Below are 16,538 nucleotides of genomic sequence, written 5' to 3'. Positions count from 1 at the left end.
AAGCTTATGCCCAAATAAATCTGTTAGTCTTTAAGGTGCCACCGGACTCCTTGTTGTTTTTATCAATCTAGCGTGAGTCTTTATTCCCTACCTTTTCCCCTCTGGGGCTGGTCTATATAAGAGTTAGTGACTCAGTAACAGCTTCTAGCTACAGGACTAGTCCTTAAGTTCAGGCAGTAAAAGCTCATGCTTTTCAAATCATAAGTTCCTGGATTTGTTCCCCACAGACAGCTCCTCAAGGAGTTACCACTTTGGGTTCTCCTGCAAACATTTGGCACAGCCCTGACCACCTGCCTCAATCTGATGGCAACTCGGAGATTCCTGCACAGCAGCAATAGCATGGTCTCTAGTACCACTGCATCATTTGTCTCAGGACAAAGCCAAGCACTTTGTGAAACATAAAGGCACTTAGCTTTTCTCCATGCCTTGTATATTTTGCTGCATTCGCTTGCTCTATAACATGCAAGTTCAGGTTCCAACCAGCTCATCACTGTTACCTTGGGATGCCTGATAGACTTCAAAGCATTTTCATTGTAAGGTACGGTGTCGCTAGATACTATTACGGTTAACGAATGACTAATGGGAGGTTTGCACTCACTTTCAGATCATCCAGGTTGGAAGGGAGAGGGCCTGGTTTGATAGAAGAAACACAGGTCTGTCCGGAAAAAGTGGTTTTCACTGGGGAAAGGGGCATGTTGGTGACTGGAGTTGAGGAAGAGTTTGAACTTTTGACCATTTGCTCACTTGGTTGCCTGAAATTACAAAGGAGAGGTTTTTGGTAACAGTGTCCAGTTTTTGCCACATTTACTAATAGAAAACGGGACTTACTTATGGAAGGATGGCCAGAGAACAGCCTCTGCCCATCTAAAATATGATTTAACTTCTACATCATAGCTGCTTTCTTCTTCACTTTAGAGGGGTGCCCCAAGGTCCCAGTATATAATGCTCCATCTAGAGGTGACTGTAAAGAACATTGGAGACACTATAGCAGGGCATGGGGAGCCCCAGGAAGGAGTGCAGCAAGAGCCTGCAGAGTTCATGGGGCTGCAGAGAGAGGACTGAGGAGGCTTATCTTTCCTTGTCCATTTTCAGGGGGATCAAAGGAGGCTTTATGTGGCTGTCATCCCTCCATCTGCCCAATCAGAATAACGCTTTGGATGTGACCAGCGCAACATTTTCAAACTGTGCTTCCAGATCCCTGCTATGCTGCACCAACAGGCACATAAGCATCGAGGAGGGACCTGCAGGAGAGCCTAGAAAGCCCCCCAAAACATCTAAGTCGCAGTCTACTGTGCAGACATTGTTCTTCACAGGCTGCTGACTCACTTGTGCTGTGCTTGGGGAAGTCCCGGGTAGCTGAAGTGCTGCTGATGCTGCTGACTGAGGATTTGTAGCTGCAGGAAGAGCTGCTGCTGTTGGAGGAGCCTAGCATAGGCTGAGTCCATGGGCGGAGGAGACTTCTCCGCTTTCTGGTCAGGCGGAATGTACTGGTGATATTTCAGCTTCTTCACCTTCGGCTTGGCGTCCTTGGGCTTTTTGTGGCGGTTCTTGCTGTCGCTGGACGATTTTGACTGCATGTCATACAGAGAAAAGAACAGGGGTTATCTGAGAAATCAGGCCCTGAGCTGGAGTTGGCTAAGTGATGACATTCATATGTATGAATTTAGAGACCTGGAACCAGAGGATGGGAATGTCTGTACTCCTGTGGACATTCTGCGCTAAGAATTTAAAAGTTCTACACCAAAAAATTAAAAATTACGTGCACATTATTTTAAAATTTTACAAGTTTTATTTGTCAAGGCCTGGGCCTGCCCCAGAAACACCCTGGGGCCCTGCCCCTCTGCACCAGGCGCACCAGGTGTGGGGCAGGCAGGCTCAACCAGGCAGGATCCAAGCATGTAGGGGCTCAGTGTGGGAGGATCCAGGTGTGGGGCGAGAGGATTCTGTGTGGGACAATCTGGGTGCAGGCAGCTCAGTGGGGGGGTCTAGGTGTGGGGGGATCTGGATGCTCACAGGCTCGTTGGGGGTGTTCCAGGTGCAGGGGCAATGGGACTCTGCAGGGGCTTCCAGGTGAAGGTGGTTGGGGCTCAGCAGAGGGGTTTGGGTGTGGGGGAGTGGGGCTTGGTGGGGTGGGAGTCTGGTGCAGCTAGTTGGGGGTCTGGATGTGGGGGCTCAGGGTGGTGCAGAGACTGGGGCATCATGGTGGGGGTTTGAGTGGAGGGAGCTCAGTGGGTGGTGGTCTGGGTGCAGGGGTGGGGGTCCAGAGGCAGAGGGTCTGTGTGAAAGGGGGCTCCAGATGCAGGGGTTGAGGTTCAGTGGGGTGGGGTTCAGGTATGGAGGGCTAGGGGAGTTCTGAATGTACATGGTAAGGCTTGGCAGGGGCGTCTGGGTATGGGAGGTCCGGATGCATAGGGGTGGGGTGGATGGGGGAGCAGCTGCCTGTACAATGACCCCTCCCCACACAGATGAGGAGCGATGGGGGCAGGAAGCAGGGGAGGATGCTGAGCTTCCTGCAGCTGCGGGAGGTTTCTGGGGGTGGGTCTGACACAGCCCCAGACACTCCTTGCAGGGGAAGAGGAAGTCCTGTCTTCTCCTGCCTCCAGCCCAGATGGGACTAGCATCTGATCCTGGCTCAGGGTAGAAGCCACTGGCTGGGGTGTCCCCAGCCCCATGGTGATTTAGCTCTCTGCCAGCTGCTCCGGGTGCATGAAATGATGTACCTGCTGTGCTAGGGAGTGGTGCGTGACTGCTCTTGCAGCTTCCCTTTGCTTCCCTGTCAGAAAGTTATTTTTTCTGCAGGAAAGCAAAGAAATCTGAATTCTGCGCATGAGCAGTGGTGCAGAATTCCCCTAGGAGTAATGTCCTGAGCCCAGCACTGTCACCTGATCCTAATGGTGAGCCCCAAGTGGTCCTTCCCCTCCAGGGCTCTGCCTACATGCCAAGGCCCCAAATCTGGAGACCACTCCTGTCTCTAAGTGACAATCACCGAAGTGACGCACCTGCTTCCAGTCACACCAGATGAACCAATAGTATCCAAGGAGCTTCCCTTCTATCTTGAATTTTGCATTCCTAGTTTGTATTCTTTTCCCTCTCCATGTAGCTGGTGGGGCTATCTAATACTCAGAACCTAGAGAATTGCTCACATTGAGACTGTGTCAGAATTCAATATCCAGGGCTTCTCACAGGGCACAATTCTACTCCTTGACCTTCATGGTGGCTCTTAAATGGGATCCACTACGGAGTTCCATTCATGCAGGGAGAGCAGCACACCAGCCCTGGGGTCTCCTGTGCAGAGCAGGACAATAATTGGGGTTTTCACTCTTTTGATTTTAGTGCTTCCATTAAAAAATTCCAGTGTGCAATTATCTAGATCATTAAAGTCAATGGAAAATGAGGGGACCTGCAGCAAACTAAGCAGAGATAGTCCCCATTGTCTTTCCTGAATGAGCAAACAAGCTTTATACCAGGCTTTGCAGTCACTTGGGCATTGGGGATTACAGACTGATTTACAGACTGAATTAGTACATTTCATTGTACTATAGGGATAACACGTGCACCAAGGACCTGGTTAATTTTTACTAAGTTGCATTTCTCTGGTTAAAGTTCTGCTCTCAGGTCAGCCTGGCAGATTGTGACTCTGATATTCTGCTTCCTTTCCATTCCTGGACCTCCCAGTGGGTGTCCACTAATCATGTTGCATTGGGAGATCTGCCCATGCATGACAGCAGAATAGCATTGAGGGTGTCAGAGGAGTATTATGACTTAATAACATCCTCTCTTCTCACAGCTGTTTGTTCAAAAGGCCTAAATCCTGCTCAGAGATACAGGGTGGGTGAGGCAGTATCTTTTATTGGACCAACTTCTGTTGGTGAAAGAGAAAAGCTTTTGAGCTACACAGAGCTCTTCTTCGTGTCTAATCTAATATCTTGGGACTGACATGGCTACAACAACATTGCATAAATCCTGCTCAGTGAGGCACCAAAAGCTGCTTTCTCTAAAGCAACTAAAATCCTCATCTGAGGCCAGTCCTCTTACTCATCTACTCATTTACATTGATTAGCCTAATTCAATGTACTGCTGGGGGACTGAGAAGTCACACTCACTACGGACTGTGCTGCTCTGAGTGCGAGGAGCCCAGCCCTCTAACGCACTGTATTGAACTCCTCTGTGACCCTGAGGCTTGGCATGCTGATAACTCTAATAAAACAATGACCATGATAATGAGATCCCAGCATCAAGGGGTGAGTGGTCTTTCAGGGCAGCAATGTGTGCTGTGAGACATGTCCCGGGCAGTGGGAACAAGGGGAGTGTTTATGCAAACTTTTCCAGGTGATCCCGGCCTGGGAACAAGCTAAGCAAAGGCTCAGTCCAGACAAGACAGAGGTGGTTCTAGTAGGTAGCATCTGGAGAGCATCTCAGGACTGATGGTCTGGATGGAGGAGCACTGTACATCTTTTATCCTTATGTGGGGTTCACCATGTAGAGCACTTCTGGAGCAGGGATTTCTCTTACACTCCCAGCTGGTGGAGGTGACCAGAAGGGCCTGTTTATGGTTGGTGTGGTGATGGTGGCTGGTATCTCTGTAGACTAGATCACTGCAGTCCCTTCAGCATGGGGGTCCCCTCAAAGACCACTCAGAATCTTGTCCTGGTGCAGAATGTGGCTGCCTGCTTTCTTGTTATTGCTGGGCAAAATAAGGACATTTTGCCTGCAGTTCAGAGCCCACATGGATTCCCTGCTTACTTCTGGGTGCCATTCAGGGTATTGGCATTGATCTTTAAAGTCCACTTGCCAAAAACCTCCCTTTCAAATCTCCCCCTACACCCTCCTCTTCAATCAGCCTCCCGTCTCTTCTGCTCATCAAGAATCTTCACATCATCACGCTAGGAGCTGCTGGCCCATATCCTGCCTTGCATTTGTTTCCTTGTCAAGCTCTTCAGGATGGGGGGCCGAGCCAGCCTGTCCCATGGCCTGGGTCCTAGCTGCTCCCTCCCTCCCTCTGCACTGGCTCAGAAGCCACAAACAGACAATGCACTCTCATTTACGGAGCCAAGAGTTGCGTATCTGGAGGCTGGGTGGGGACAGAGCATTTTCTGGGGTTTGCCAGCTCCTGAAGTGCCAGACTGAGTCTCTATGGGTATGTCTGCACTGCAATGCACAAGCCCCTTCCACCGCCAGACAAATCAGTCTGACTTGGTCAGCAAGCACCTGGCTTCTAGGAGCCTGCTGGAGATGGGTCAAAGCCTGAGTCCTGCTGAGAGACAGGATCCAGCAGCTGTAAACCCAGATTTAAAATGCAGCATGGACGCTCAAGCATTGGCTTGGAAACACCAAGCACATAACTCCGGATCCCACAAACCTGGGCTTCATCTGTAGTGTAGACATACCCAAGGAGGCCATACCAAAAGGACTACAACTATAATGGCTACCAGAGACTTCTGACCCCATTTCCCAGCATGCATTGAGCTGGGGTGGGGACAGAAGGAATCCTGCTGGGCCAAGAGGGAGACTTCTGCATGGGGTGATCTGGACCAAGCAGTCCATGGACCAATGACAAGTGGGCGCTGTATAGCCCCTAGCAGGGGACAGCCTGACTCAGAGAAATAGCTGAAGTTTGGTTTTGGTTTGGAAGCTGGGTCTCCCTGCTGAGCTGCCATTCCTCCCACAGAGCATTCTGGCTCTGCTGTGAGATCTAGCTGCATGGATCTGGCAGCTCCAGCCCTGCAGTGACAGTATCCTGCAAAGCGGTCTGGCCTGGCTACTAAGAGCCAGCTGAGACTCAAGGAGGATCCCAGGCCAGGGAGCAGTGAGCCTGGTAGGATTGGGAAAGGGTCTGCCCCTCTCAGGGGTGAAAAATAAAATCAGACGACTTTTATTTAAGCCAGCCAGTGCCACAATGCTGCAGTGCTCCACCTCGGGACTCAGCCTTGGCATACTATCTGCCTGAGATGGTGCCAGGGGAAGGAGCCAGAGCGGGGGAGGAATTGGGAGTTTGTTATTCTGTTATTTTGGGAGTGTCATTCCTTTGCATGGCCCAGTGAGGAGTCACCTTGGGTGAAGACACCAGGTGCCAGAAAAGAACCCATGACCTAGCCCAGCCCACATGAGTAGAGGGGAGAAGTCATTCCTAATATTAGTAATAGCAAGCACCAGAGAGAGAGAGAGAACAGAGGAAGCGTAAGCCACACCTTGCAGGAGAGGCTATCTATCTATCTATCTATCTATCTATCTATCTATCTATCTATCTATCTATCTATCTATCATGACTGTAATATTCTACAATTATGTGAAATGTGCATTAGTATCAAAATCCACTCTTCCTATGGACAGCAGCACTTTCTGAAGAGACACATAGGTGCCTATGCAGCCTTGGGGCAGGGTTTCATTACTGTGGGTTGAAACTGGCTGCTAAAGTGCATTAAGAAAATGTAGCTAAACTTTAATCAGCAAAACTCAGCTAGCCGTGTTGTCATTCTTCGCAAGGCGATGGGGTAGATACGTTACCTTCACCACCGCAGGCACCGGGAGGGGTGGGCTCTGCTGGCCGTTCACCTGCTTCGGGCTTTCACACTGGCTGTTTTGCACCGATTTCAGGTCAGTCACGTTGTTTTCAGAGCTGTGGGAATGATCCTGGAATCAAGAATCAGTCGCCATTAGCATGTGGCACCTAATGTCCAGGAATATAGGAAGCAGCATTAAGAAACATTGTCATGTGAGGAAAAACGTTCCCTCTCTAGTCATGGAGCCAGCACCCTAAGTGGGTGTGAGCCTCCCAGCGGTCTGTGGCTGATTGGCACGGTGTTGCTGGGGATCCTCCTGAACATGCACTAGCTGCCTGCCTCAGGGCATGTGCGGACTGCAGTGATGGCTCTGCAGCCTCTGGAGCTATCACCTCTAGGGTGGGGCTATCCTTTGAGCCAGGGATATTGTTTCCAGCTCAGGTCGATATACTCACACTAACTCGCCAGAAACCAAAGTGTAGCTGCGGCAGTGGAAGTGGCGGGAGGGGCTAGCCACCCCGAGTATGTACCTAGCATCTCAGACGGGTCATACTCGGGATGACTAGCCCCTTCCTCTACCCGGGCCGCTGCAGCTACACTGCTATCATTAGCTCTGTAGCTGCCTCCAAGCTTGCATGGGTATCACACCTCCAGCTTGTGGTGCAGCCAGACCTGAAGTGCTGAACCCGAGAGGCAGGCAGAGGCCCTCGGTCCTGCACTAATGAGAGTGCTGCTGCACAGCCACCAGGCACCTCCAGTGCTCCTCGTACCAGGAGTGAGCTCTAAGCCTGGATCTCACCACTGAGGGTGAAGTCTCCTTGGGCACTCCCATTCTCTTCCCATACTCCAGCCTTGGGAATAAGGGGGAGCGTGGACGAGACCTGAGACCTTCCCTGCTCGGTGTCAAACCCCATTCACTACCCACACGCAGCCTCCGCACCAGGGCTAGACTGTACATGGGCAGCTGTTGGTATCATGCTACCAGCAATTAAACACTCCAGCGCCATGAGAACCGACGGATTCTGTTCCTCAGGACTCACCCAAGCCACCAAAACCCAGTTTGCAAAGACTGCTCTGTCAAACAGAGGAAACAAACTAAGAGACAGGATGAAATCTTGCTCCTAACTGGAGCCCTGCAGTCATCGCCCTCATGGGATATCCCACACAGGCAGCTTGCATGTGCAATTGTATCCATCTTCTCCTAGAAGCTTGTTTGGAATACAGTGATTTTTCAGTGCAAGTCAGAACAAACCTTCCTGATGCCCTGCCTTCGTTTATATGTGTCTCACACCAATAGCGTTTCATCAGGCCGATACAATTAGACAAACCAAATGGACAATCATTTGGCTACCTGCCATAAGTGCTTGGAAAATTGAGGTACCCGATGCCAAGTACGCTGTGTAACAAAGACATTGGAATGGAGAAGAGTTGCCTAGCCAAGAATCCGTCACTGGCAGGTTAACAATATCTCAGGATCTTTTGCAGAACACCCCAGTGCTCCCTGGGACGACCAGAGACTGATATCCTCCTGCTTTCCCCTGCCTGCAGCCTGTGCATTCAGAGTGGGTCCTGCCCGGGGATCTTGCACTAGCCCATGCTTCACAAGTGGATTTAAAGAGAAAGCACGTTTATTTTTTCAGGATCCTGAGTCTGGGTCCTCATTTGTCTCATTAAGTCCCTGTCAGAGCAAGTTCCCTGGGGACCCTGGGCAAGGCTCATGGAATTGTCCGCTGGGGGCTGCCCTTTCCCCTTGGAGGTTGACAGGGGATGCATGCACATAGCATGGCCTGCAGCTTCATCCCCACAGCAGCTGCTGACCCTCTCTCCCAGGAGCAGCGCTCTGTGTGGCTCCCGGAGTGGCCTGCAGTCCCCCATTTTCACGGAGTTGATCTCCTTCAAAGGTATTAATTACTGTCAAATGCTGGGGAGATGCTGAGGAAGGAAAGGCCTCCCCCTAGAGCCATGTGCACAGCCACTACCTCAGAATGCAGTTACAGAGACGCATCAAGACCCGGGGACGTCACTCTGGGGGCGCTGCTGACTGACAACCTGCTAGTTACAGCACTGGCCGCACACTGATGCTAGTTAGCAAAGCCCAGCTCTCCAGCTGATTTGTCTGGAGAAGAGCATTACAGCCCCACTGCTAGCCAGTTCTACTGTCTGCTTGTACCCACTCCCCATGCCCCCTGCTGCCCCTTGGGTCTGGAAAGCCTCACCCTTTCAGCCTCACAGCCTTTCAGCCTCGATTCCTCTCCTGTCTGTGGTCTCCAAGGAGAAAAGCTGCTGACATGCTTAAAGCTGCCAAAACTACAAGGGAATCTAGGTGCTACGGTGATACAAATAATAACTACTAACACCGAATGCCTAGTGACCAATAGAAAGGGCAGAGGGGAAGCCACAGCAAAGGCATTTGCATCCTAGAGCAGTAGGGACAGGAAGAAAGATAAGCACTGCCCCCTCTTCTACAGCCAGACTCAGTCAGACCCCCTGAAAGGGCCAGAAATGTTTGGGTAGAGCCTTGCCCCTCTTGAGTGATGGCAGGGACTGGAACTGGACATCAGGCACTGTCACAGCAGAGGCTGTTCATGTGAGTTGCAAGATCGGTGCGTGGGATTCTGCTGCAGCATCTTCCAGAAAGCATCTGGCACCAATGGAAACTTTGGAAATGCACCGGGCCTTTGCTGCCCCACAGATCCTGCAGGCTACACAAACATTTGGCCTCTGTTCTTTCCTCCATGCCCACATGACCACACTGCCCATCAGTCACCTGTTCTCACTCTCTGACCTGAATGCCCCTTGCCAGGGCAGGCTGGGCTGGGAGTGAGTGAGCCTTTTCACAGCATGCGGCATCGAGCTAGATGCTCTCTCTCTGTCCCTTCCAGCCCAGATATAAAGCAAAGAAATAGATCAAAGGAAGCAATGAAGCAGTTAGGCTCCATGGAGACTCCAGGGCAGCTGGCTGTACAGGAAGGCTGAGCCAGGCAGGTCACATCTCTGCTTTCTTTTAAGCAGCCTGTGCCAGTCTGAGAGCTCCCAGGGATGGTCAGCCTAGGCATTGCTCCCCCTGTCTCCACTCTATATAGGAGGGTACTATGCTAGCTTCCCAAGGCCAGATTCTGCCTCCTTTGCTCACACTGAGCAGAACCTCTCTGAGCCCATTGCAGTCTGTGGGACTCTTGGCATAGGGATGGTCTCCTGAGTATGGACTAAGACGGAGGCAGAATCAGCCTCCTCCCTAGTAAGCACACGCTTCCCCATGACCATGTGGACGGGTGGAAGGAGGTTGTTTAAAGCCCTCGCTTGAAGGTTGCTCTAGGGGGTGCGTGCAAGGGGGAGAGAGAAGAGTCAGCACTGCGAGCAGCTTTCGGGAGGGCTCTGCAGTGCAGCCCCACAGTAACTCAGCAGTAAGTTCCTGAGCCCTGGGCGTCGCTTGCCCAAGGGGATGAGCACTCCCGCCCCCCATGGGGTGCAGAGTATTCCTGCATTCAGAGTGTTGGGTGGATGTCCGAATGCCCTCGCTGGGCAGAGGGGACAGGCTTCCGCAAGCTGGCTCCCAGGGCCAAGCCCTGGCCTGCCCACAGAACACTTTTTTTTTTTTTTTACCTGAGTTGTCCCTGATGTGGCAGAGGAAATTGCCTCTGAATTTTTGGTGCCTGCTGTTGATTCTGTGGAACCCTGCGAATCCTCCCTCCTGGCCTGCTCTGGAGACAGGCCATCATTGCTACTGTCTTCTTCAAAGGCAAAAGCATCAGCTGATTTAGAGAAGCTCCCCTGGGCACCTTAACAAGTGAAACAAAGGCAATGGGTCAGTGGTGCGTAAACAGAGACAGCCATAGCAACGTGTGCAACGAACCATTTCAGCGGCTATACCAAACCCCCTACAATACACAAATCCAGCCCCCAGTACCTGGTGTGGGAGCACATTGAGCACAGCTGAGGAGGGGAGGGTGATTTTGATGGAATGAGCAATAGCCCCTGGGAACAGTGCCCTGATTCCAGTATGGGCATTTCAGATATTCCTGGCTGTGATGTGGAGCTGTATTTTGTGCAGCATCTTTCATACAAGTGTTCAAACATAGGCATCCCATTGGAGTGCCCAAGAAACAACTCCCGGAAAATCATATCAGGTTTTGGTGTCTCTGTGCCCGTTTTATGCCTAATACTCTGTACACATCTGGGCCTTCTAGTAAGGGGCTCACAGAAGTGCAGCTGAGATCTGAGCTGAGATGGAGAGTCCATGAGGGGAGAGGTCAGGCAAGCTGCTCAGACTGCAGGAGCGCCAGAGGACAGTGCCCTGCAGGCTCATGTAGAGAGACAGGGAAGAGCGTCACAGAGGGCAGTAGGGAGAGATTTTGAAAAACCTGCCCCATTGAAATCTCTACGCTGCAGACGGATTTTGGCTTATTCTGGTTATCATCCTTTGAACTGATTTTATTTCAGATGTGTCTGTCTGTTTCCCATTTGTATCCATCTGCTCCAGAGCAGGCTGTGGGGATCAGGCCCTGGAAACTTGGGGCATTTCAATCATTAAGCCCTAATATGTGTCCTCCCAACATGGATGTGCAAAAATACGGAGACCCAGGCTCCTGCTCTCTCACTGGCCTCACTGGGCATGTTGTGGAGGCAGCACACTCGTGAGCGACACTCTCGTGGGCAAACGCAGCACAGTGATTCTGCTCCCCTCTAGTGAATGGGATGCTGTTGACTCAGGGTCTTTAGGGAAAGTGGGGGATCCTAGGAACTTGGCTAGGCAATTGGAGCCTGGGAAATAGTGTAATAGACCCCCTACTGCACCAAGTGTAGTCCATGGGAGCTGCAGGTATTCAGCACCTCTGCAAATCAGGTTGTGGGGTTATGAGCCTGAATACAGATTGAGGTACTTAACTGCAGAATAGGAGTGTGGTGTTCATCTCCAAAGAACGCTAGGACTGGTAGACTCAGGAAGTAGCTTGGGGTGAGTGTTTCCCACCTAGGTAGTTGCTTTGAATCCAGAGGTATGTGAAACTGTTCTCACCAGAGGGGCTAGTGCCCAGCAGCCTGTGTGAAATGACTGGGGGGGGGGTCCTCCTCCCACTGGACAAATGTTTAAATCACAAAACCAATGGATGCACTGAGCCTGTCTGGAGCCTCCGCAGAGAAGCCAAGGCGTGAATCAAACAAAGGTCTCAAATCTCCAGGCCCCTCCCCTCCCCTGGCTTCTCTGCACAAAGTACAAAGAGTTGGAAGAAATGCTCCAAATGACTAACTGCGCGTCCCGTCCGGAATCCCACCAAAGCCTGGTCCAGAGGATTCCCAGGGCAGTGTCCCCCACTCAGATGGACAAGAGCTCTTGACCCCAGGGTTGTGCTGATAAGCAAAGTGCTGAAAAAGCAAGGCTATTTTGCAAGACCCCCCTGGAAGGCTTAGGCAGGAAGGTGGGTAACAGAAGGATTACTGTGGTCATATGCTGTGGTCATATGCTGTGGTCATATGCTGCCCAATCTTATCATGCAGCTCTGCACTCAGATAGCTCGGGGACAGCTGCGGAAGGAGGAAGGGCTGGGGAAGAGTGGTCCACCTGTCCGTGCTCCAAGCCTAGCAGTGTGCAGCTTCTCACCAACACACTTCGACGTGTTCTGACCTCTGCCTTCTGTCTGACCAGATAGGCATTATCGCCCATTCTCTTTGCACAGGGTGTGTTCTCCGGAGGGAGAAAGCAGATGAGAGACTCCATCATGTGTGTGGAATAGCTTGCTAAGTCACTGGCCCTGCTGTCGCCAGCTATGCACTAGGGGAGCTCCTGGAGTCTGTGCTCATCTGCCCAAGGCACATGGTGGGAGGAAATACCACAGGAGCATTGTTAGTTACCATAGTTACAGGTCCCCCAGTGCAGAGCTTGGCTAAGTGCTGGGCTACGCACTCTAGTGGTCTGGGAGCTGCTCGCCTAGCCATGAGCCGCAGTACTCCTAGCACTGGGCTCGAAGGGCTCCAGTCCCACTAACATTCATGTATCAGGAGTAACACACAAGTGGTTTGGTAGGGCTGCCAGGGTCTCCAGGGTGCAAATATCCTCAGCACAAGGGCTCCAACTATTGGAACAAACCCCGCAACCTCAGCCCCAGGGCAGCCAAGGAGAGGGATAATGAGGTAAACTTGTCTCAGTGGGCTCCTTCCTCCATGCCATCCTCTTGCCTGCAGGGCACTGCCCTGGATCTGCCTGCTGCAGCTGCTGCTGTCTCCCTCCAGCAATGGGCTGTGTTCCCCTCCCAAGGCTGTCAGGTTGTGATTTCCAGGCTGCAGACAGGCTGCGCTCCCTCCAGAAGTGCACGTGCTGCCTGCCTGGCTTCTGCCAGGATCTAACATACTCCATTGCACCCGGTGGGCACCCTGTCTGCACCCTCCCTGTCAGTGCAGGTCACTGGTTCAAGGATTTCTCTGTCACCATAAGCCTTAAGAACTGTTGTGCCAGGGAAGCTGCAGGAGCCAGCAACACCCAGAAACCAAAATTAGGTGTCATGCAGCACAGAATGGTTGTTCTAGGCCTGTTGAAACCAGCTGCTGGTTCTGGGAAGGCCAGGAAAGGGAGCTTTTCTGGTGGGAACCTGTGGAAGCTGATGGCACCTTTTATTCTTAAGATACCATGGGAGGTCTAGGAAGGGTGCGCAGGCAAGGGCATGGAGCAGTGTTGCACCAAAATATGCCAAAAAATAGCCACAGGAGCTTCAAATACTGTGGGGTTTCTGTGATGCCGAGAGCTGACTCAACGGCAGGGTGCTCAGGTGGTGACAATTGCTGTCTTGGTGAGCGCTGTCCTGAGAACTGGGTGACATAGCATGACAGATGGCAAATTATCCACCTTCAGTCTTCCTGCTGTCTGGAGCTTTGAAGGAACCCTATCAAATTCCAACACATTACCATCCTTAGCCTCATATAGAAGATTAGGGTTGGAAGAGACCTCAGGAGGTCATCTAGTCCAACCCCCTGCTCAAAGCAGGACCATCCCCAACTAAATCATCCCAGCCAGGGCGTTGTCAAGCCGGGCCTTAAAAGCCTCTAAGGATGGAGATTCTACCACATCCCTAAGTAACCCATTCCAGTGCTTCACCACCCTCCTACTGAAATAGTTTTTCCTAATAATACAGCTGGGCTGGCAATTAGGAGGCATTTAAATCCCCTCCAAGAGGCGATACACACCAAACAAGTGAGCCGAGGGGACCTCAGTCAGGGACAACATGGCACTCCAGAGCATGGTTGGAATGTGCTGCCTCTTACTTCACGTCTTGATACCAAGGGTCTGCATGGAGCGGGGAGAGGGGAATGCTCGGCTTATCTCTCTTGCTCTCACTGCAATCTGCGGCTATCCATGTTGTTTCATGATCCCATGCCTCTGCTGTAATCTCAGGCAGGATGGTGTTTGCTTGGGGCTGTTTTTAGTGTACTGCATATTGTCCTCCTGAGTGCATTGGACAGAGTGATGACAAGGACCTGGTAAAAAAGGCTATTAGATCACCCCTCAGCTATGTGGAGCACAGGCAGCCTCCTGTTGCTGGGACATTAGGGATCTAGACTGGCTTCAGCACTTTTCTTTCACCCTGTTGGATGTGATTAGATGAATATGTCAACTATACTTTCCACTGTATAAACATTTAAAATTCCAAGGTTACAGTAAGACAATTTTAAACCCCGTCATTTTTCTGGTATTGCAAAAACAAAAGACTCAGAGTTTCAGAATAGCAGTGTTCCTCTCTGCTCCGTGTCCGAGCCTGGGCTGCAGACCCCCAGGGGAATCATGGACCTGGCAAACACACCGTGCTGCTCCTTTGACTTAGGCATTTTGCTACATAAATCTAAAGGCAAGCACTAACATCATGTCGTGCTGCACAGTTCAGCGCTCAGCATTCAAGAACCCCAGAAGGTTTGTTTAAGGATGTGCCCTTGACTCTGCCCCCTTGTGTCTGAACAGTCAATAAAGGGTAAATTCACCCATTGGTTGCTGTGCCCAGGTGGGATTCACCCCCAGGGCAGGCAAACCGTCTCCTGGTTGTTCTGCTGGGAAGAACACCTTAAACTCATGGTGGGGGCTCCTCTGCCCATCACGGAGAAGTTGTCTAGGAGAGAGGTTAAATCAGTGCATTCCTGGGCACCTTGGCCACACCTCTCCCAGGGCAGTGCCATCCCACTGTCAAGCTGCACCAGCTAGCTCCAAGCCTTCTTAAAGTAGGGATTGCAGGCACCTTCCACCCCTCTGAGCCTGCTGCAGGAAGACTTGCTGTGTCAGGCAGGCTCTCAGCCTGCATTTCTGCTGGCAGGAGTTGAGGCTGGCTAGAGACCACACTCTTGAATTGTGTGGCCATGGATGATTTCTCAAATAATAAGGTATTAATTTCCAGACACAATCTGTGATCAGTTGGAGCTAAGGCTGAGAGCACATATTACTAATTTAGGGCAAAACCCCATTACCAGTACGTTGTAATTATTCTAAAACAAAGTGTTATAAACCCAGGAAATACACCATCGGGGTAATTCTTAATAGAAATTCAAAGATGCTGATATGTGGCAAAGCACAGGTAAGGCACCCAAACAACCCAGCTCTGCCCCGTAGTGATGTCATGCAATAATCATAGGATTACGATTCAGATGTTTTGGAGCTGGTGGGCCCAGACTAGATTAAGCTGATTTTAAGGACACATTGTGCTTTTTCATATTTTTACCCTGATGCTGCCATTGCAGGGCCTGACAAGAGAATGACTCTAAGCTTTTGAACAGGGGAAGACATTTTTAGTAAGACCGTTTAAAATTTTTGGTTGTTAAGCCCTATTTAATTGAAGCCCCTAACAAGCACTTAGGAGAAAGGCTCTCTTTGTTCAAGATTCAGACACACCTGCCCAGTTTATTGTGAGCTCAGAAAGGTCCCATGCCAGGTGTCTGATTCTGACCTCATATCAGCTTTACGCTCAGCTAACTCCACTTACTCCTGATGTATGCTGGGGTCAGTGAGAAGAGACTGAGGCCCTCATTGGCTCATCTGTGGTAGAAAAACCCGTGAAATCCCAGACATTCCACAAGCAGAAAATGGTTGGGAAGAAAAACCTTGCAGGCTGTCTTGGTGTATCACAGAAGGGCACAGAGCACAAAGCCACGTTCTTGTCCATTGTCTATTACCTTTAAGGCCTGAGATCAATGTACGCTCTCGTGTTGCTTGGTGGGCAAGGGAGGAGCCAGGAACTGAGCAAAGTCTGAGCACAGCCTCTGACCCAGGTTTCCAAACCACCCTCCCTCATGCTAGGGGGGGGTTCCCTGGAGTCCATGATTCCCAGGTGGGTTAGTGTGCACATCCCAATGCACAGGCCATGACCAGGATGCCTTTTGCAAGTGTGCCTACCATAGGTTGTTTTCCAGCTGGGCAAAGGCCCTAACCCTCCTCGAGCACTCTTCCCCCAGCAACCTTCCAGCCTCCAAACCTCAGCTCTTTCTGACACAGCTGCATTCAAAGACATGGCTATGGAGTTTTTGTAAAGTAGGAAATGTATTTTTTCCACTCTTCCATCATTTAAAAACGGCTGATGAGATTTGTCTTAAACTCCCTTTAAAAAAAACAACAATCTTCAGGCAGGCACCCAGCCCGAAACATTTCAGGCTAGTGTATTGAAAAGTTACAACCATGAGAAATCAGGGCATGACACTGGACCCTGAACTATAGTGGTGTGACCCGTACAACACTGGGCCTTAAAGGTGCACATTGTGGTTCACCATGAGCAGAATATACCAAGACCAGAACAGTGACAATAACAGGGGCCAAGAAAGGAAACCTCTGCACATGACAGCATGGGAAATTTGCAGGCTTCACTCTGCTCAACAATGCTTTGCCGAGTTGGCTCAGCATGGGCTGGAATAGCTCAGGTTCTACATGCTGTGTTCTTAGCCGAACCAAGAGTCAAAGAGCTTCCTGCTTCTCACACCACTTCCTGTGTCATTCTAAAGTCAATATTGCCAAAGAGTCTAAGTTCCTGGTGAGCAGAGCCCCTACCACTGGCTCCAGGTCACCCTGAGCACTAACCA

General features: G+C 51.0%; 1 protein-coding gene across 1 annotated transcript in view; it reads right to left on the bottom strand.

The window, feature by feature from the left end:
- The window catches only part of MYOCD (myocardin), a 229,281-nt gene that overhangs the window by 20,980 nt on the left and 191,763 nt on the right, over nt 1–16,538 (bottom strand). Inside the window, exons 6-9 of the mRNA XM_077834102.1 lie at nt 10,104–10,279; nt 6,505–6,630; nt 1,327–1,571; nt 599–752 (exon numbers count right to left, since the gene is read on the bottom strand). Of these exons, the coding sequence (XP_077690228.1) occupies nt 599–752; nt 1,327–1,571; nt 6,505–6,630; nt 10,104–10,279 (701 nt within the window). The remainder of the gene's footprint in view (nt 1–598; nt 753–1,326; nt 1,572–6,504; nt 6,631–10,103; nt 10,280–16,538) is intronic.

This window comes from Eretmochelys imbricata, chromosome 14, assembly GCF_965152235.1.
Source record: "Eretmochelys imbricata isolate rEreImb1 chromosome 14, rEreImb1.hap1, whole genome shotgun sequence".
In the NCBI taxonomy this organism is placed as follows: Eukaryota; Metazoa; Chordata; order Testudines; family Cheloniidae; genus Eretmochelys; species Eretmochelys imbricata.
The sequence above is the reverse complement of the archived record's forward strand: the minus strand, read 5'-3'. Positions and strand labels throughout refer to the sequence as shown.